At 36.8% G+C, this 17,508-nt stretch overlaps 1 protein-coding gene across 1 annotated transcript in view; it reads right to left on the reverse strand.

Moving 5' to 3' along the window:
- The window catches only part of LOC103801459 (echinoderm microtubule-associated protein-like 5), a gene marked incomplete at both ends in the record, with an annotated part of 50,035 nt that overhangs the window by 29,717 nt on the left and 2,810 nt on the right, over positions 1-17,508 (reverse strand). Inside the window, 6 exons of the mRNA XM_009073874.1 lie at positions 697-834; positions 2,266-2,467; positions 5,123-5,258; positions 12,454-12,639; positions 15,730-15,798; positions 16,369-16,467. Of these exons, the coding sequence (XP_009072122.1) occupies positions 697-834; positions 2,266-2,467; positions 5,123-5,258; positions 12,454-12,639; positions 15,730-15,798; positions 16,369-16,467 (830 nt within the window). The remainder of the gene's footprint in view (positions 1-696; positions 835-2,265; positions 2,468-5,122; positions 5,259-12,453; positions 12,640-15,729; positions 15,799-16,368; positions 16,468-17,508) is intronic.

A 17,508-nucleotide genomic window follows, 5' to 3' on the forward strand; every position in this document is an offset into this window, starting at 1 on the left:
TCAAAGTTCCCAGTTTTAAAAACCGGACAAGATTGTGAGATTATGAAGGGAACTTAACTATCCTATGTGCAAACACAACACTGCTATTTTTAGAGTTGGGTAGAGTTTCATAGCCAAAAAAAAGGAAGGAAACAGTGGCACAATAAGGTGCTGCAATGGGCTGAGGGAGAGTGAACAAAAGGAACTGTTCAAACTGGGTCCACAAAAAGAAAAATCAGGAAGATATCAGATCTTTATTCACCCAGGGAAGGAAAATTCACTGACATGAGACACAAATCTCATTTTCCCTTTAAAACTGTGGGATCACAGCAACAAAGCAGCACTGGTGTTGTATGCATGATGTGCTGACAGCAGGATCCCAACACATGGAAACAATTTAGGAAGTTATGAAAATTTATTTCTTAATAATTCAAGAATAATGAAGACAAAACCTAAAGTAGAACATTTCCTATAACACTGCCACTCTCTGAGAACAGACCAATATATTTTTCCAAATGGGTTGTTATAGAACAGCATGAACATATGTACCACACATTTCAAAAATCTGGGCACCCTCAAGATCAGTAATTTTAAACAAATATGTAAATGACCACGTGTGGTCACTACAGTGTCAATATACACACAATCTATAAGAGCAATTAGATAACCTCCTTGAAAGAGTTAATAAAGTATCTACCTTTAATTTTTGTGGCATACCTGACTCGAAGCACAGTGAAAGAGCCATCCTTCATCCCAAGAGCAAGATGGATTCCGTCGGTACTGACCGCGGCACAGCGAATCGGTTCCTCCATATTGCACCGAGCAATCAGAGCATGGTCTATTAAGCTCCAAATTCTAAAACGAAGTCATTATTTCAAAGGTAAGGAGGGGTTGGTTTGCAGCTTTGTCATACGTAAGATAAAGCCTGCAATTTCTGAAGAACTCTGGACATGGTATCCTATATTAAAATCATTTTCCACAAGGAAAATCTGAGAGAAAAATATGAATTTTGCATACAGCAAGGAATATTCTTGTATTTTAAAAGGCAATAAAATATCTAATGAGAAAATTCAGGGGTAGAATAAGTTTGTTTGATCTTCTGAATCTAAAAAATGATAACATGTGACAATAGATACTCTTGTGAAAATTCCACTATTTTGCTAATCATTTTAGCCAAGAAAAAGAATTACAGACTTTGAGCTGTTTAAATATGCTTTCCTATTAACATTATTAATAACTCCTTATAATATTATAACCTGTAAGCTTTCACTACAAGATGCATCACATCTGTAATTGACAAGATATAATCTTGAATTTTAGAGCATTATTTCAGTATTAATAATTGAACTACTGATTTGCTTAACCATGTTACACTTCAGATATTTAGTAAAAATGCCAACACAATTAACTTATAAGAATGAAGAAGTGTTTCTGACAAAAAAAAGATGAATTTGTCAAAGGGAGTAATTTAGTGAGTTTTTATATTCTGGTTACAATGCATGCATTAAGTTTGATGAAATTCCCAAACTAAAAGTTAATTCACAGCATGTGGAAAAGCAAATATGGTAAGAGTAAAATGTCTAAGTTTTAGTTGCCTTTTTTTTTTTTTTTATTTTAACCTTTGAATGCTTAACATAATTCCTGAAAAGCAAACACTTACAGGATACTTGTCTCTGAGTGCTCAGTGTTAGTCTACATGAGGGACCTCATTAATGTATTGGGGATTTCATTAATGTATTCAAGTACGTGAATGGGAAGTGCCAAGATGATGGATCAGACCCTTCTCACTTGTGGAAACCAGTAAAACAAGAGGTAACAGAAGAAAACTAATGCATAGGAAGTTCCACCTGAATACAAGGAAGAACTTCTTTCCTGTGCAGTCACTGAGCACTGAACAGATTGCCCAGAGAGGTCATGGATTGTCCTCTACTGGAGATACCCAAGAACCATCTGGACACAACCCTGAGCCATGTGCTCTAGGATGGCTCTGCTTGAGCAGGGAGGTTGGACCAGATGACCCACTGTGGTCCCTTCCAGCCTAACTGATTCTGTGACTGGGTGAAATGAATTTGTTCAAATTTTGTATACATTTTTTTCTGAGGGGGAAAAATCTACTTCCATTACATTTTCTTACTGAAGAGCATTAATTTCATGCATAACTTAAGTGAAGAATTACTTCAGTGCCTCATTTTAATATCTTTAAAACATACATATTTCAGTTAGGTTATCTACAAAACGAGCTGTTTGCATAAAACTCTGCAGTTAAACAAACAAACAAGAATTAACCTGACTGATCGATCATCGCTTCCAGTCATTGCTAGGGGTTTTGTCGGATGGACAGCCAAAGCCCAGAGCTCTCCTTCACAGTGGCCCTGCATTATCAGGAAAGGCTTATTACGCTCATGCACCACAATTTCAAAAATTTCACTATCTTGTGTCCCGACGAGTATATGGTCTCCTCTCCAGCAAACACTTCTTACAGACAGACCTGTAGAAGAGATTGTTACTGAGACACACATCCTCAGAATTTTTGAAACAAAGGTAATGCAGCCCATGACAAAACATAAAAGCAAGAAAATGTCAAGAAGTATCCATATACATTCTCTTACTCCTTCATTTACTCCTTTCATCTATTCCATATTTGCCCTTGGAACATAAACTTTTCAAACTTAGAAATTTTATAATACTAAAATAAAATGTGAGCCCTGTTTTAATAAAGGACAAATATAGTACTGACATTTGCATCTGAAATTATGTCTTTAATGTCTTAAATTTCAACAAAAGCAGCAGAGAATATAAATGGACCTTAGTACTAGCAAGGTGACCCTAAATTATGTGACAGAAGCATCAGTGGAAGAAGAATTATATGTAAGACAGTCAAAGAGCCCAATTCTTTGTAACATCTTAATGGCATATCGAATTACTAAAGAGTAAATAACAATAAATCAAAGTGAAACAATATAGAGAGAGATGAAAAGGTTTTATGATGGAATTTAACATGCATTTCCGACAACTGAATTAGCTTCTAGGCTTATAGTGGAGGTAAGAACTCACAGGTCTTGTTTGTAGATGAGGTTGGGAATAATAAAATGCAAGGACAGTTTATACTGCTAAACTAGTGCCCAATTGAAGGAACATGCACGTTTTAAAACAGGCTGTATTTATTACATTCTGAGAGTGCAACTCAATTTTGCCAATGTGAAGTACCCATGACCAGACAGCAGCAATGCCTAACTTAACTCACTTTGCCTAAGCACTGACTCTTGTGGAGAGTAGCTCAAGAACAATCTTTGAAAACCTAGTCTGGATTAATATGTGAGACAAAATTACATCTGTCAGATAAGAGAAAGGAATATTGTAATGCTTCTAAAAATATTTTTACCTATGCAGAGGGAAAAGAAGAGCCTCATGTTATTAAATTGACATTGGAAAAAACCAGCAGGACTTGCAAACAGTGAATGGTGGGTTAGCAGGGCTGTCTTGGTGCATCTGCACGGATGTTTTAATCCTGACAAAGCTAGCTCTCAGAGCAAAGCTCCTGACTGCACCTTCTTACCATGCTTTGCATTTCAAGACAGCCTTCAAATGCACAAATAAGGCTGCCTCCACATGAAACACAACAGTGTGCCCCAGGAGTGCACTCACGGCACTCCAACTGCAATGCGATGTTCAGTCTGTGGAAGCACACCAGAGTCAATGCCCCTCAGAATGATATATATTGTGCTACTCTAAACCCCACACCACCTGTTTTGTTTTACAGGTGTTATCTGTTGATTGCACTGGTCGATATAACCACCTTACCATACAGTCCTATCATTTAGACATTATATGGCTATACACTCTACAGTGATTACAAATAAACAACCAAGCAGAATCTTTCATAAAGGATGATTAAGACATCTGTTTCAGTAACTTGGAACTTCTTGCTGTGCTGGAATGAGACATTTTGAAATACAATGTGTCTACCTGAAGAGTCAGCTAATTGCTGTGAGGCACTCACAAGGACACAGAACTTAAGTTCATGTTCACAGATAAAATTACCAAGAGATAAGGTGTAGGAGCAGCAGAGAATGCAATTAAGAAAATGAGTAAAAGGAGAGATCATAAAGGCAATCCTCAAAAGTATACAAGAAGGAAAAAGTGGAGGGGAAAAAAGGCAGGAAACTGATTTTATTCTAGACAAGATTTTTAAATACATATTATCTCTGTCATGGGCATTTGACAAGACAAAATAATTCATGGCAAGAGCCTGTTACCTCAAAAGTAAAGGAGACAACCTGAGTGGAGAACAAGTTTGAAAGAATGAAAGAGGGAATGAAACATCTTTCAGCCACACGTTACAGAGCTGAGAAACAGCAACTGAGTAAATTTAAATCTAAAACAGAGCCAGTGTACTGCAGGGCATATTTAAAATGCAATGTATTCCATCTTGCTGCAATAATTCATAATCTTGGTGGGAATGCCAAGTCAATTACAGCACACAAAGACTTAACTTGTAATCAGTTATGTATTGACCCTGAGTATCTGATTGCCATCAGATGTTCAAATTCTTGGCAAGATAGCAGAAAATAACAAAGTGACTGGGGGCAAAGAAAACCAAATGCCAAGAAAAGTAAAATGGTAAGTGACATTAGTACTTCAGTATATGCTTGTATTCTTTTCCTAAATCATTACAGCAACAATCTCTGGAACACTCTATGTAAAATTTTAGCATGGCATATAGGTATATGTGATCAGTGTTCCAAGTACTACACAACTGTAGATAACTTCAAAATAGTTTTAATGAAAATGTGGATAACTAGCAAACCCAATTTTTCTACTCCTTTCTTTTACATGGTAGATTTCACTGTTTCTTCCAAGTTCACTTAAAGCATTACTGCCCCTTGTAAAAAACTGCTGTGCTCTAGAAACAATGTGCATAAAAAATTAAATTTTTGTCTACAGCTTCATTGTATGCTTCACAGTAACTTTGAAAGACTGTGTGACCTTCATATCAGTGGGTATGATCTATTCTACTGCTAGCAAACAGTTCACAGTAATGTTACATGAAACAACCTTTTTGGGTTTTTTAAGCCTTTTCTTGTTCAAAACATTGAAAATTCCTACCTTATTGGTATATCAAAAGTGACAAACTTCTGTTTACCTTTATATCCCTGGTCTGTTTCCCTGAGATCAATCACAGTAATTGGTTTAAAACTTAAGTCCCACAAGCGAACACAGCCATCCCTGCCACCAGTGGCAAACCCCTCTTCACACGCATTCATACTGAAAATTCCTGCCTAAAGAAAGAAGAAAGTTATTTTTAACAATATACACAGCTTAGAGAAACCAATGTGCAACTAACACAAACTTGAAATGCCAGTCAGAAATGGCAACAAACTCAAAGGGAGCAGAATTCACATTCAGTGACAAGTGTTGCAAGAATGCTTTCATCCTGATGATCATCATCATACTGATGCTGCTTCTCATCCCTAGAAAAAGCTGAATTTCATATCCTCTTGCCTTAGGACCTGGTGCAACAAATGTCAGCAGAAAGATCTCCAGTGATCTCCATTAGGTTTGGTTCACGGCCTTTATTGTTATTACTCAGCTTCTACACAACGAGGTAAAAAAATGCGGGATTTTTTTTTACATTTTAAGACAAGGAAGATTGATTTAAAATTTACGTTTAGAAACGAAATATAAGAAACTCCGTGATCACTCTACACCATTAAAAAAAACATAATATAAGCCCATATTTTCAAGGGGAACATCAGGAAACAAAACCTAACACATCTTCTACAACTCACTTGATACATGTTTTCTTCAGGACAACAAAGAGGCAAGTATTTAAATAAAGATATTGTAGCCACATAGTCACTATATTTGATTTAACATGAAATATCATACACACTAAATATCATACACACTGTTGAGGTTTTTTTTAATTACCTACACAACTCACTAGTCTTATGTTTAAAGCAGCTCCCACATTTCAGTAAGCAAAGCTACTGAAAGGGCAACTGTACCTTATAAGCCTATGAGAAGTTAAAAAGAGAGCATTAGAAATGACAGAAGAGGAAACCTGTCTCTAAGTCATGTCAAAAGGAAGGTAGAACAGCCAATAATATACATATATCTTCTATAATACTGTTCTGAAATTTCAGGTTTGTAAAGAAGTAAATGCAAAGTTCCAGTAATTTCTTTGGTTAAGGGTCTGGATTTTGGAGCAATGAAGCACATTAACCCCAAAGATGAATGGAATTTGCAAAGGAAAGGTTGACTTTTGGGAGAAAACAAAGCTGCACACTCACAGAACAAATTAGGATACAGTACTGTGACTTGTGAGAATTCCGAGGCACTCATGATTATTCTCTCCTGCCAACGTTTTCTTCTCTTAAATTATAACTAAGAAAAACATCATAATTGACTAGTCATAATGAAATATGGACTGTGTTTGCTTCTATAGCATCAGGTAACAAAGATACAATTTTTCAAATTAAGAAAAAAAAACCTCTCAGCTTACACCAAAAAAAAGCCTCTCATTACTAGAACGTCAAATGACAATCGAAACTGAAAGATTAGGGTGACAGAACTCAAATTTTTTACATGTCATGTCCATCCTCAGGAAATAGCCTTTTGTGACAAGCCACATTTTCAGGAGCAGTACGTGCCTAAACAGAAATGTAGTGGAATTTTTAAGTCCTAAGCAGATTAGAAGGCTAGCTCCCATTATCTCTAGCATCCTGAAAATCCTCTTTCTGTTTCTTTAGGAGCCTAGAGATTTTCGAAAATACAACACAAACTGTGTTTGTTTCTCTCCATGTATCTCTGTCTGGTTTACTGCATTAACCTTTACTGTTGTGAGAACAAGTCCTATGAGGAGAGGCTCAGGGAACTAGGGTTGTTTAGCCTGCAGAAAAGGAGTCTCAGGGGAGACCTTATCGCTCTCTACAACTGCGTGAAAGGAGGCTGTAGCCAGGTGGGGGTCAGTCTCCTCACCCAGGCTAACAAGTGACAGGTCAAGAGGAAATGGACTCAAATTGCACCAGAGAAGGTTTAGATTGGATAGCTGGAAAAAATTCTTCACTGAAAAGGCTGACAGGCATTGGAACAGACTGCCCAGGAAAGTGGGAGTGATCATTCCTGGAAGTGTTCCAAAAACACTGGGGATAGGGTTTAGTGGTGAACACAGTGATCTGGGTTAACACTTGGACTCTACGAACTTGGAGGTCTTTTCCAACCTTAATGGTTCTACAATTATTGTGTCATGGAACTAATAAAAGTCTAGAGGAAGTTTGGCTCATTTTGTACCATATACTGAATTCTGCCCAAGTTAAAATCTTTTAAAGCTCTTTTTGAAAGGCAACCTTGATAATAGAATTATTATCTTTTCTCTAATTAACTCTTTCCACAATCCATGATTTAATTAGTCAGTATTAAAAAAACAATCAGACATTTGGTGATGTGGGAAGCTGGCTGAATGTTCTGAAGATCAAGTGGATCCAGCATTAATCTGTTTTCCATTTCACAGAATATCCTTATCTTGAAAAGGACATACTGGTTGTCAAGGAGATTTGGCAGATGTTGTGCTTGCTCAATCTCTTGAAATGCAATAGGACACTCTCGTTTCAGTCTCTGTGCCACTGGAATAAAAGAATTAGATGAAAACTATAAAAAAGGTCCCTTATTAACAGGGACTGCAAGTACCTAATGGAAGAAGCTGAGCTTTGCTACTCTTCATATAATTGTTGGGGTCATGCTTAATGGGGAGACGACAGATTCTTTACTGGGCTAGCTTGGACAGTCATAATTCCTCCACTAAATCCATCCTTATAGAAACTGTCAAGATTGTTAATGCAAATCAACTCAGAAGTCTTCATACTTCTAATCCTTCAGCCTGAAATTCTCATTAACATAATTTGATTCTTGATGATCCAAAGCCTTCTAGCAGTAATGAGAGGCAAACAGTTGCCCTGTTAGAGCCAATTGAATGTGAGCCATGAAGACTGACAGTGCTTCTCAATCAAAATAAAAGGTGTAGATCAAAATGTTCCATCTTAAAAGTAAAGAAGCTTGACATACAGATTGCATTCTTTTCTAAATTTTTCATTACACTTCCTAATGAACTTGAAAATTCTGGAAATAACATATCAAACTGATCAGCAGCTTTCTCAGAACACCGAATAGTTCCTGTTTTTCCAACGAAACCAGCTGGTATCACATCTGTGTTCCCTCAAATTCTGAAAAAAAGTGGAGTGAGAGCAAACAAAGAAATAAGTGCCCAGATCTACCACAAATTATGGTTGAAAGCTGGGTAAGTAGAGGAACAACTTGACAAAGACAGTCTCCACTGCACGAATTTTTTGCCACCGCTTGTATCCGGAAAGTTTCCAATACTGAGGTAGATTCGGGTTTTCTATTGCTGATGGACCCATCGTGTCCCCAGTGGACAAAAGTCAAGTGTTAACTTATCTAAAGTCAGTCATTTATATAAAAATCATCACACTAACTCTGACTTTGCAAATCCTAAAACACATGACTGCAGTTAGCTATAATTAGGACCAAGCTCGAAAGATCATATGGAAACTTCAGAAGCAACTGACTACTACTGAGCTACACGGAGAACAGAGGTATTATATCAATTCAAAAAGAACTCCAGTACCTCCTTTTTACTTCCAGATACAACACAGGACATAGGTGCTAACATGTAAAGCAACACATATATTGGGCACTTACTCTAAGCCATTGTGTCTCCTCTACTGTGTAGAAAGGAAATGGATTGCAAACATTCGAGATAGGTGTCAGTGAGTTTACAGTGGAGACATTACTGTGAAATTTAATCTTCCTATCTAACAAATCAGCCACAAAACAGCTTCAAAATGTCTATATTACTATAAAAATTTTAAATAGTTGTCTATATACCTCTCATTGACCAAACAAGTGGACAGTTACCTTTCAAATCAATGACTAGTCTAAGCAGTAAGAGAAAATACTGCAAGACTTAATGTGTTGGCACATGACACCAGCTTAAAACCATTCATTTAAGTTCATTATATTGTTTCCATCTATATTTAATTAGTATCCAGCCAACTGACATAGGCGTGCAATAGTTTTAACAGAGTGCCTGTTATTTAACCTCGAGCTTGTTATTTAACCTCAGTTTCTGACATCAATCCACACAACTTTAATGTGTACCTCTGAAAGACTATCTCAAAATTAATTATTCATCTGTTGAGAAAGCATCTTATGTACATTTACTATGCAAGGCAAAGGCATAGCACCCAAGAATCTTGAAGATGTTTTTAAATAAGCATATAACTTTGGTTTAATATCTGAGTAAGATCTTATATAGAGATCTTAATAAACATGGACTACCTTTCATTTACAACATGTAAAATGATAAAATAAGTAGAAGATTCTACAGTCTGTTCTTTGCTCTGGTACACGAATGAGACATCTATTAAATGATTATTTTTTAATTAGTCAAGGTGTATATTAACTTTCCAGAATTAGATGCTTTGCCTACAAACAACCTCCTGGAGTACTACCAGGGCCAATGAACTTACACCTCCTTTCATGTTGCTATTTTCGTTCTCCATTTTAAAACTTTCACTATTAGTATTATTATTTAGGAGTGATCAGGAAAACTAAAATTGGAGTTTCCCATTGCTATCCAGTGTACCCTGCACATGAACTCTGTGCCTTTACTCCTAAGCCCTGCTCGTTTCCATCTTCCCCTACTTTTCATTCCTACTTCTATATTAAGTGAACTCACCAATCCTCTTCCAGCTAATTCTCCAGTCATCTCAGCTCATTTGCTTTCAACATTGTTTCTACTCAAACTCAGATAGGAAGCTGCAGGAAACTCTACTTTCCTCTGTCTACAGTTGTTAGCATTGCTGTGACAGAAGACAGATAATCTGGCTTAACTAAGAACTCTTATTTTGCTTGTTAGTGCTACAGTTGTTGTTTCCTTGGTTGCTTATACTGGGACAACATGGTTTAATTTTCACCTTGGATGATTCTTAAAACAAAAAATGTCTTTTTAGTTGGAGTAAGTGAACAAAGATAGCCAAACTTTGAATAGAACACATTTGCTATATTAATGTAGACAACTGCCTTCGTATTAACTTAATAATTGTGGGGATGGACTATATCCCCACATCTCTAATGTTTTCCAGCATCTCAGACATCTACTGTTTGTGCTGCAAGAAAGGAATACATGGTATTTATGCAAATAATGAGACATGTTTTCCTTCAATACATTTACAGTTTACTTCAAGCCTGTTGAGTAATGATGCAGGATGATAACCAGGCATACAGGGATGACAATTCCAAACTAGCAAACTGAACAGAAGTTTATATCCATTCCCTACTCTGTGCACAATGTGCTTTTAAGAACATATGCACATCACAAATGTTATCATTTACACTTGCATTTTCTTTTAAAAGAATGGGGAAAAAAGACATCATTTATAAAATTAAGTACAAAATTGCTGTAAAAATCATGATCCTACTTCAGTATGGCTGAAGGGGCACTCTCATTCCAAGCTGCTATATGTTGTGCTTAGAATAGTCTGACAATATTATCCTTTAAGCTAACATTTTATTGAGAAACGAGGTTTCATTTTGTTGGAAAGTAAGCCACCAGATTTTACTGAGTTTTTTCCCCTGAAATTGGTGAGATTTGTAGTGACTCTAATCTCTTGTAAAAATTAATTTCAAAGACATGGACTAGTGTCCCTGCCTAATTTTCAGTGCTGCAAAGTACAATTCCATTGAGCCTAGAGGACAGAGCCAAAAATAGAAGGCTAAATGAGACCTACACTCCAAGGTCACCTGAGCTCTGTCCACTGATGTTAATGAAGATAAGGAGCAGAGCACTTCAAATTTGATCTTGTGGTCACCAATGATCTGACACAGCACATAAGGTAACAGAGCAACAAGTTCTCATCACCCTACATTTATATGTTCTGTCATTTCACATTGAAACAGGTGAACAGCACTGCATTATTCTGAGAAAAAAACTGTTGCAATTCCAAAAACTCCAAGTAACAAGTATGTTGATCTGCAGGACAGCTGTGTCCTACACCACCAAACAGAATGGGAGAATATGTTCCCATCAGTTTTGGGGAGGAGACAAAGTGCATGTTTTCCTCTGGGAATTCAGGTCTGCATATGCAATGTCCCTGTCACCTCAGCAAAACACAGAACAGAACAGCACACTATTGGACGCTAAATATGAAGCCTCAAAGCAGATCACAAGGTACAGAGGAAGAATCAGGGAAGATCTGAAGGTTTAAATTTCCCCTCATACTTCCTGATTTATAAATTGGGCCTTCTAGAACACATTTTTTATCTCTAGAGATGCATGCAGGAAGGTATGCTTGTGTGTATGTACCTACAGATTTTCCAGATATATATATATACATACACACGGATCTAAGTATATAAAAAAAATCGTGAAAGAATAATATAGTCTGGGATCTGTTTCACACACATATGATCGTCGTAACTTTATTTTTGCTCACAATCAGATCCACTGTCATTATACACCTGTCTGAATAAGCAGTCCAGTCACTTCTACCTTACGAGTCCATTCAACAAGCTGCAGCACTCAGAATGTGTTTCCAAATCTTCAGTAAATCAATAGTTTCCTTACTATGAGTGACTGCAGCCTCTCCCACACACATACCACTCATCACTTTGTCCCCTCTAGTCTACCTGATGAGATCATTAAGAGTGACTCTTATACGTCAGTTACCAACATCATCACACCCAGTCCAACACTGCCAGTTAAAACAAGAAAGAATAATTGTTACTGATTTTTACCTAGAATTTCAAACCTGCAATACAGGAACTCCTATGCTTGTATTTTCATACTATTGCAAATTGCTAATAAGGGAACTTCAAACGTTTTCTAGAAAGTACAATGCTTTCCAAAACAAAAATTAACATTCAACCAGCAAATCACACACCTTCATAGTTACCTTAGCAGTTCCTTGTAGGTTAAAACAACCAGAAATTGGTTGGTTTTGTTTTCACTTGGACAAATTACAAGTTAAATCTTGCATTATACTACCAACTTACTACCATGAGAGGAAATGAGCAGTCTCACAGTTTGGCGTCCACAAACCACGTTGCAAATTTTTTCTGATGCCTACTTTAATCCCAAACCCATACGCTTTGCAATAACATGGAAAAAGTAATTAAAACTTACATAGCAAAATTATAATCACTTTACAGCGGCTTTAAACATTTTGATTAAAATAAAATCTTACCAAGCACTTTTGAAAAACTTTATTAAACTTTCTCTGAGATGTCCTCACTTTTCAAAGCTGTATCCTGTTCTAAGAAGTATTCAAATAAGACATACTGAGTCTCCATCGCTGAAACTGATCAGGAACACAGACAAGGTGACCTTGCCTTGCCCTTTCCAGCTCTCCAGAAATCTCTTCAACATTTTTTATCAATTTGAGGAGAGATACTTACAGCATGTGCTCCCTGTATTGTCCGCACAAGGTTGATTCCTTTCCATACGTATATATCTCCATTCAACGCACCAGAATACGTCACTTCATCCCTTGCACAGGCGAGGCACAGTATTGTCTGGAGATCACCAGTTTTGCCAAAAACACCACGTTTTGGTGTCAATGAATTGCCACACAAGCTCCAGAACTGCAATATAAAGTGATTTAGAAAGACAGGTATTTTGTTAATATCCTATAACTTAATACATACACCTGAAAAAGTACCTTTGCCTGCAAAAGGCATCATCATTCATACCCTTTTCCTTGCTTCAGGTCTCCAGTTGTTGAACAACTTTTAGTGTTATTAACCAACATTATCTTTCCATAAAATCAGTATAGCAGACTAGTTGGGAAGGAATTTCAGTGTATCTGTATTAAATCAAACTAAAATTCTTTCAAGTAATAACTAGTGAGTCAGTTGTAATGTTAGTCATTTGTTAAAGCGTTTTATAATAGAATGATCTTATCTTTCTTTAATGCAAGACTTCCACATTGCAAATGCTCCATTTGTACTTTATGTGACTTTAGGCATTTAAAAGATGCAATCTAAGCATGTAAATTTTGGATAAAGCTGCTGTTTGCTCTGTTTGAAAGCAACTGGTTTTATTATAGACTTATAATTTCTCATCAGAACCACAGACCATGCCAAGCAGCCATCTAAGGGGGACATTTTAAAGAACTTTTAATAAACCATTAGTATGTGATTACAGCAATCACATGAGAATGCATTACCTACTAGGTGAATCAATTTGTACTGATGACTCCTAAAGACATGCAAAGTCTCTTGTCAAAGCACAATCCTGGCCAATGAAATCTCCAGATACAAACTATAGTTTCTGAGATCTCTGCAGACAAGAAGCACTTGCACATTCTTTTCAAACCCTCCTGTCCAAACATGTAAATGTGCACTGGAAAGTCAAAAAGCTGCTGAAGGGCACAGGGTTGATAACGCAGAGATGTTTTTGTTGTTGTTGAGCAGAGTTCACACAGAGCCAAGGCCTTTGCTGCTTCCTATACTGCCACACTGGAAGTTGGGGGTGCATAGGAGACTGGGAGGAGACACAGCTGGGACAGGTGACCCAAACTGACCAAAGGGACATTCCATACCATAGGACATCATGCTCAGTATATAAAGTGGGAAGAATAAGGAGGAAGGGCGGACATCTGCAGTGATGGTGCTTGTCTTCCCAAGTAACCGGTACAGTACTGGGGCCCTGCTCTCCTGGAGATGCTGAACACCTCCTGCCCATGGGAAGCAGTGAATCAATTCTTTGTTCTGCTTTGCTTGTGTGCATACAGGATTGACACCAGTATTTCTTTAACCAAAGTATACAGGTCATAGATTATGTTGTTACTCATAGGACATCCAGTATATAAAGTGGGAAGAATAAGGAGGAAGGGCGGACATCTGCAGTGATGGTGCTTGTCTTCCCAAGTAACCGGTACAGTACTGGGGCCCTGCTCTCCTGGAGATGCTGAACACCTCCTGCCCATGGGAAGCAGTGAATCAATTCTTTGTTCTGCTTTGCTTGTGTGCATACAGGATTGACACCAGTATTTCTTTAACCAAAGTATACAGGTCATAGATTAAGGAGGAAGGGCGGACATCTGCAGTGATGGTGCTTGTCTTCCCAAGTAACCGGTACAGTACTGGGGCCCTGCTCTCCTGGAGATGCTGAACACCTCCTGCCCATGGGAAGCAGTGAATCAATTCTTTGTTCTGCTTTGCTTGTGTGCATACAGGATTGACACCAGTATTTCTTTAACCAAAGTATACAGGTCATAGATTATGTTGTTACTCAAAAAGTAATCCCACAATCACTGCATAAATCACACACCTAGGCCCAGTGTGGAAGCAGGTGATGTTTCTAAGAAAAGCAATTCCTCAATATCAGTTCACTTGGAATTATCTACATAACTTGGTTAAGTAGTATTACAATTTGCATAAAATATCATGTGAGGAAAAAATAAAATACTATTAAAAACATGAAAGTAATTACTGCTATCTGAAAGAACAAGAAGGTATGGTTTAAGAAAAATACACATCTACAAAAAATCTCTTGCCTGATCCAAATGCCCATAAATCTCTAGAATTCAGATTTTTACTTAATGTTTTCTCAAAGTAAACACCAATTATTTTTTAAATAATATTCTTATTTAAAAATATGTCATATTGCTCGAGTTGCTCAAATAAACTTTCATTTATCTAAATAGATATGTTTTGGCATCATAAACCCATCGTAAATAGACTAAATCACTGCTGGCAAATATTAGCTCACTATTGACATAAAGGTTCTCTTAGATCTTGAAGAGGAGAAAAATATCACTATTAACCAACCTAATGGAGATCTGTAACTGACACGCTGACCACTATCAATGACCTATGCAATCTAGCCAACAGATTAAAGACTTTTTCTAATAAACCTTTAATACATATTAATCTAAAAGTTCGCTGTATAAAAGCAACACATTTTCCCCACCACGGGAACCTACACATAAGAGCAATACAGAACTTTGAAGCTGCCATCTACTGCTGTTCCATGGTAACACAGAAGAATGTGCATGCCAGAAGGCAGTGACTTTATGTACCATATTTCAGGGCAGTCAATCATTGATAATCCTGCTGACAGAGTTAAACCTGGAAAAAAAGCTGTTTCTACACAGCAGCTGGTACATGGATCAAACAAAGCTTGCTTGAAAAAGACATGAGCTGTCTAAGTTACGAATCCTGTAAGAGGTACAGAGTGCTCAAAATGACAAAGGTACAAATAACAGCAGGGAAATACTCTCTCAAATGGAAAGAAAATGTTTTTTCAACTAAATTCACCTCTGTAGTGCAACAGTTCATTCACTGCTTGAGAATCAGAAACTTGAATACCTGGACTCACCTTAAATGTGTCTTACGCTGCTTGGGATTTCAAACAGCATGTTTTGGACAACCTAATTTTTAAATTGTATTACAATCATTACATACAATATTACTGACAACTGTTTCATTCCTTCTGTCAGGGCATGAAATCTTTTGAGCAGAGAGGATCTGTTTTCCAATATATGTATCCTGTAAGATGTCTAGTATAGTCAGGTGTGATCCATAATCGTAGCTCCTAAGAAGTATTATTCTTACAGAGACCTTTCACATTATCACTGTATATTTCCTTCAGAACCTATTTTCATCAATTTTATAGATTATATACTACTGCAGCTTAAATTTTGTATGAGTTAACATTTATTTCATTACCTTGATGTGTTTTACGCCACAGCTGACGAGCTTGTTTGGCTGGTACAAATCCCAAGAAATATCAAATATCTGCATAAAAACACCCAAGGATGTCAGCAGAGATGGCCTTTCTAGCATGGGACAGTTAAAACAGTAAAAACATGCAGCAAGTTAACGCAGAGTCTGAGGTGATTTAAATGGATCTATTGGAATAACTTTTTTAGCCTCTCATTCAATACCGAAATCGCAATGTATATCTCATATTACTTCTGGGGTCTTTCCCCTAGAGTAATTAAAACACATGACAAAAAAAAAACATTAAAGCTAATTCACAGGCTAGAAAAATTCAAGCAATTATTTGCATTTTGATTTCCCATATGGGGATTAAAGTCTAGGAAGCATATTAATTCTGCACCTCCCCTGCATGCTTAGAGTTTCAACAAACTGTACACAAATAAACGTTGAGTTATTCATCTTATTTTAGAAACAAATGCACATATCTTAAATATGTTCACATATCTTATCTAAGCTTTATGCAAATTCAATTTCCGAAACATAAGATGCTTTTCTTCAGACACAGCTCTAGCTCTGTGTGTAAACACAGATATGGTTTAACAACCTAAAATTACACAGATGCTTAAACTCTTCAGTTATACTCACTCTGTCTGTATGACCAGGAGCCATTGATAACAATTTTCCTTTTCTCCAGTCCCATACACAAACTGTGTTTTTCGAATCCAAACCAACCGAGACCAAACGCTAAAAATGTCCAAATTAAACAAACAACTATAAACAACCCAATATATTAAGGAAAGCTAAAGTCATCTTTCTGAATGAATGATAAAAAATTCATAACACATTTGAGTAAGAAGCAATAGCTACACTTTGATATATAACAAAACATAAGCTACATCTTATACCAAAACTTCCATAGATGCATCTTTCCAGTTATGAAGATCTCAGATACCAACATCTTTCTGATTTATAATGTTTAATATATATACCTATATACAGCATACATGGCAAGCAGCAGCCAGGAGACATTTGCAGAAAAGAAACAATTACTGAAATTAATGAGACTATACGTGTTTAATTACATGCAACTTGCAAAAGTTATGGATTTATTTTACCAATTTAGGAGAAACAAAGAAAAATATTTTCTTCAATCGTCTTGGAAACAAAAGAGTAAACAAATTAAAGAGCTTTTGAAGTCTTTTGCTTGATTTTTCAAGACATGTATGAGTAATTATTTCTTTCTGAATCCTTTCTCAAACCAGAATCCAATGAGACCCCAAACATGCCTTTAATGCTCAGAAATAGCTTAAAGCCAGTTAAACTGTAAAACCAGGAAGGACAAAAAAATGGTTCCAGAAAAGTCAAAGCTTGAGATTTTCCCATGCTCTGCAGCCTGTCTTGTCTTCAGCTATGAAGATACCTTGCACATATTTCTTAACACAAACCACTGACCATATTAGCCAACAGCCCGGTTTTACTCTATCTGTTAACCAGTCAAAATTTTATTTTCCATACTGAAAAGCTGAGGGAATTTGAGTTTTGTTTTGAAAGAAAACAACAAAGTGAAGTGCAAGGTCCTACACCTGGGTCATGGCAAACCCAGACACACCTACAGGCTAGGCAGAGAAGTAATTAAGAGCAGCACTAAGGAAAAGGACCTGGGGGTGACAGTTGATGAAAAACTCAACATGAGTTGCTGTGTGCACTCTCAGCCCAGAAAATCAACCGAGTTGTGCACTGTATCAAAAGGAGTGTGGTCAGCAAGACCAAAGTGATTCTTTCCCT

Source organism: Acanthisitta chloris, unplaced genomic scaffold (assembly GCF_000695815.1).
Source record: "Acanthisitta chloris isolate BGI_N310 unplaced genomic scaffold, ASM69581v1 scaffold8214, whole genome shotgun sequence".
NCBI lineage: Eukaryota > Metazoa > Chordata > Aves > Passeriformes > Acanthisittidae > Acanthisitta > Acanthisitta chloris.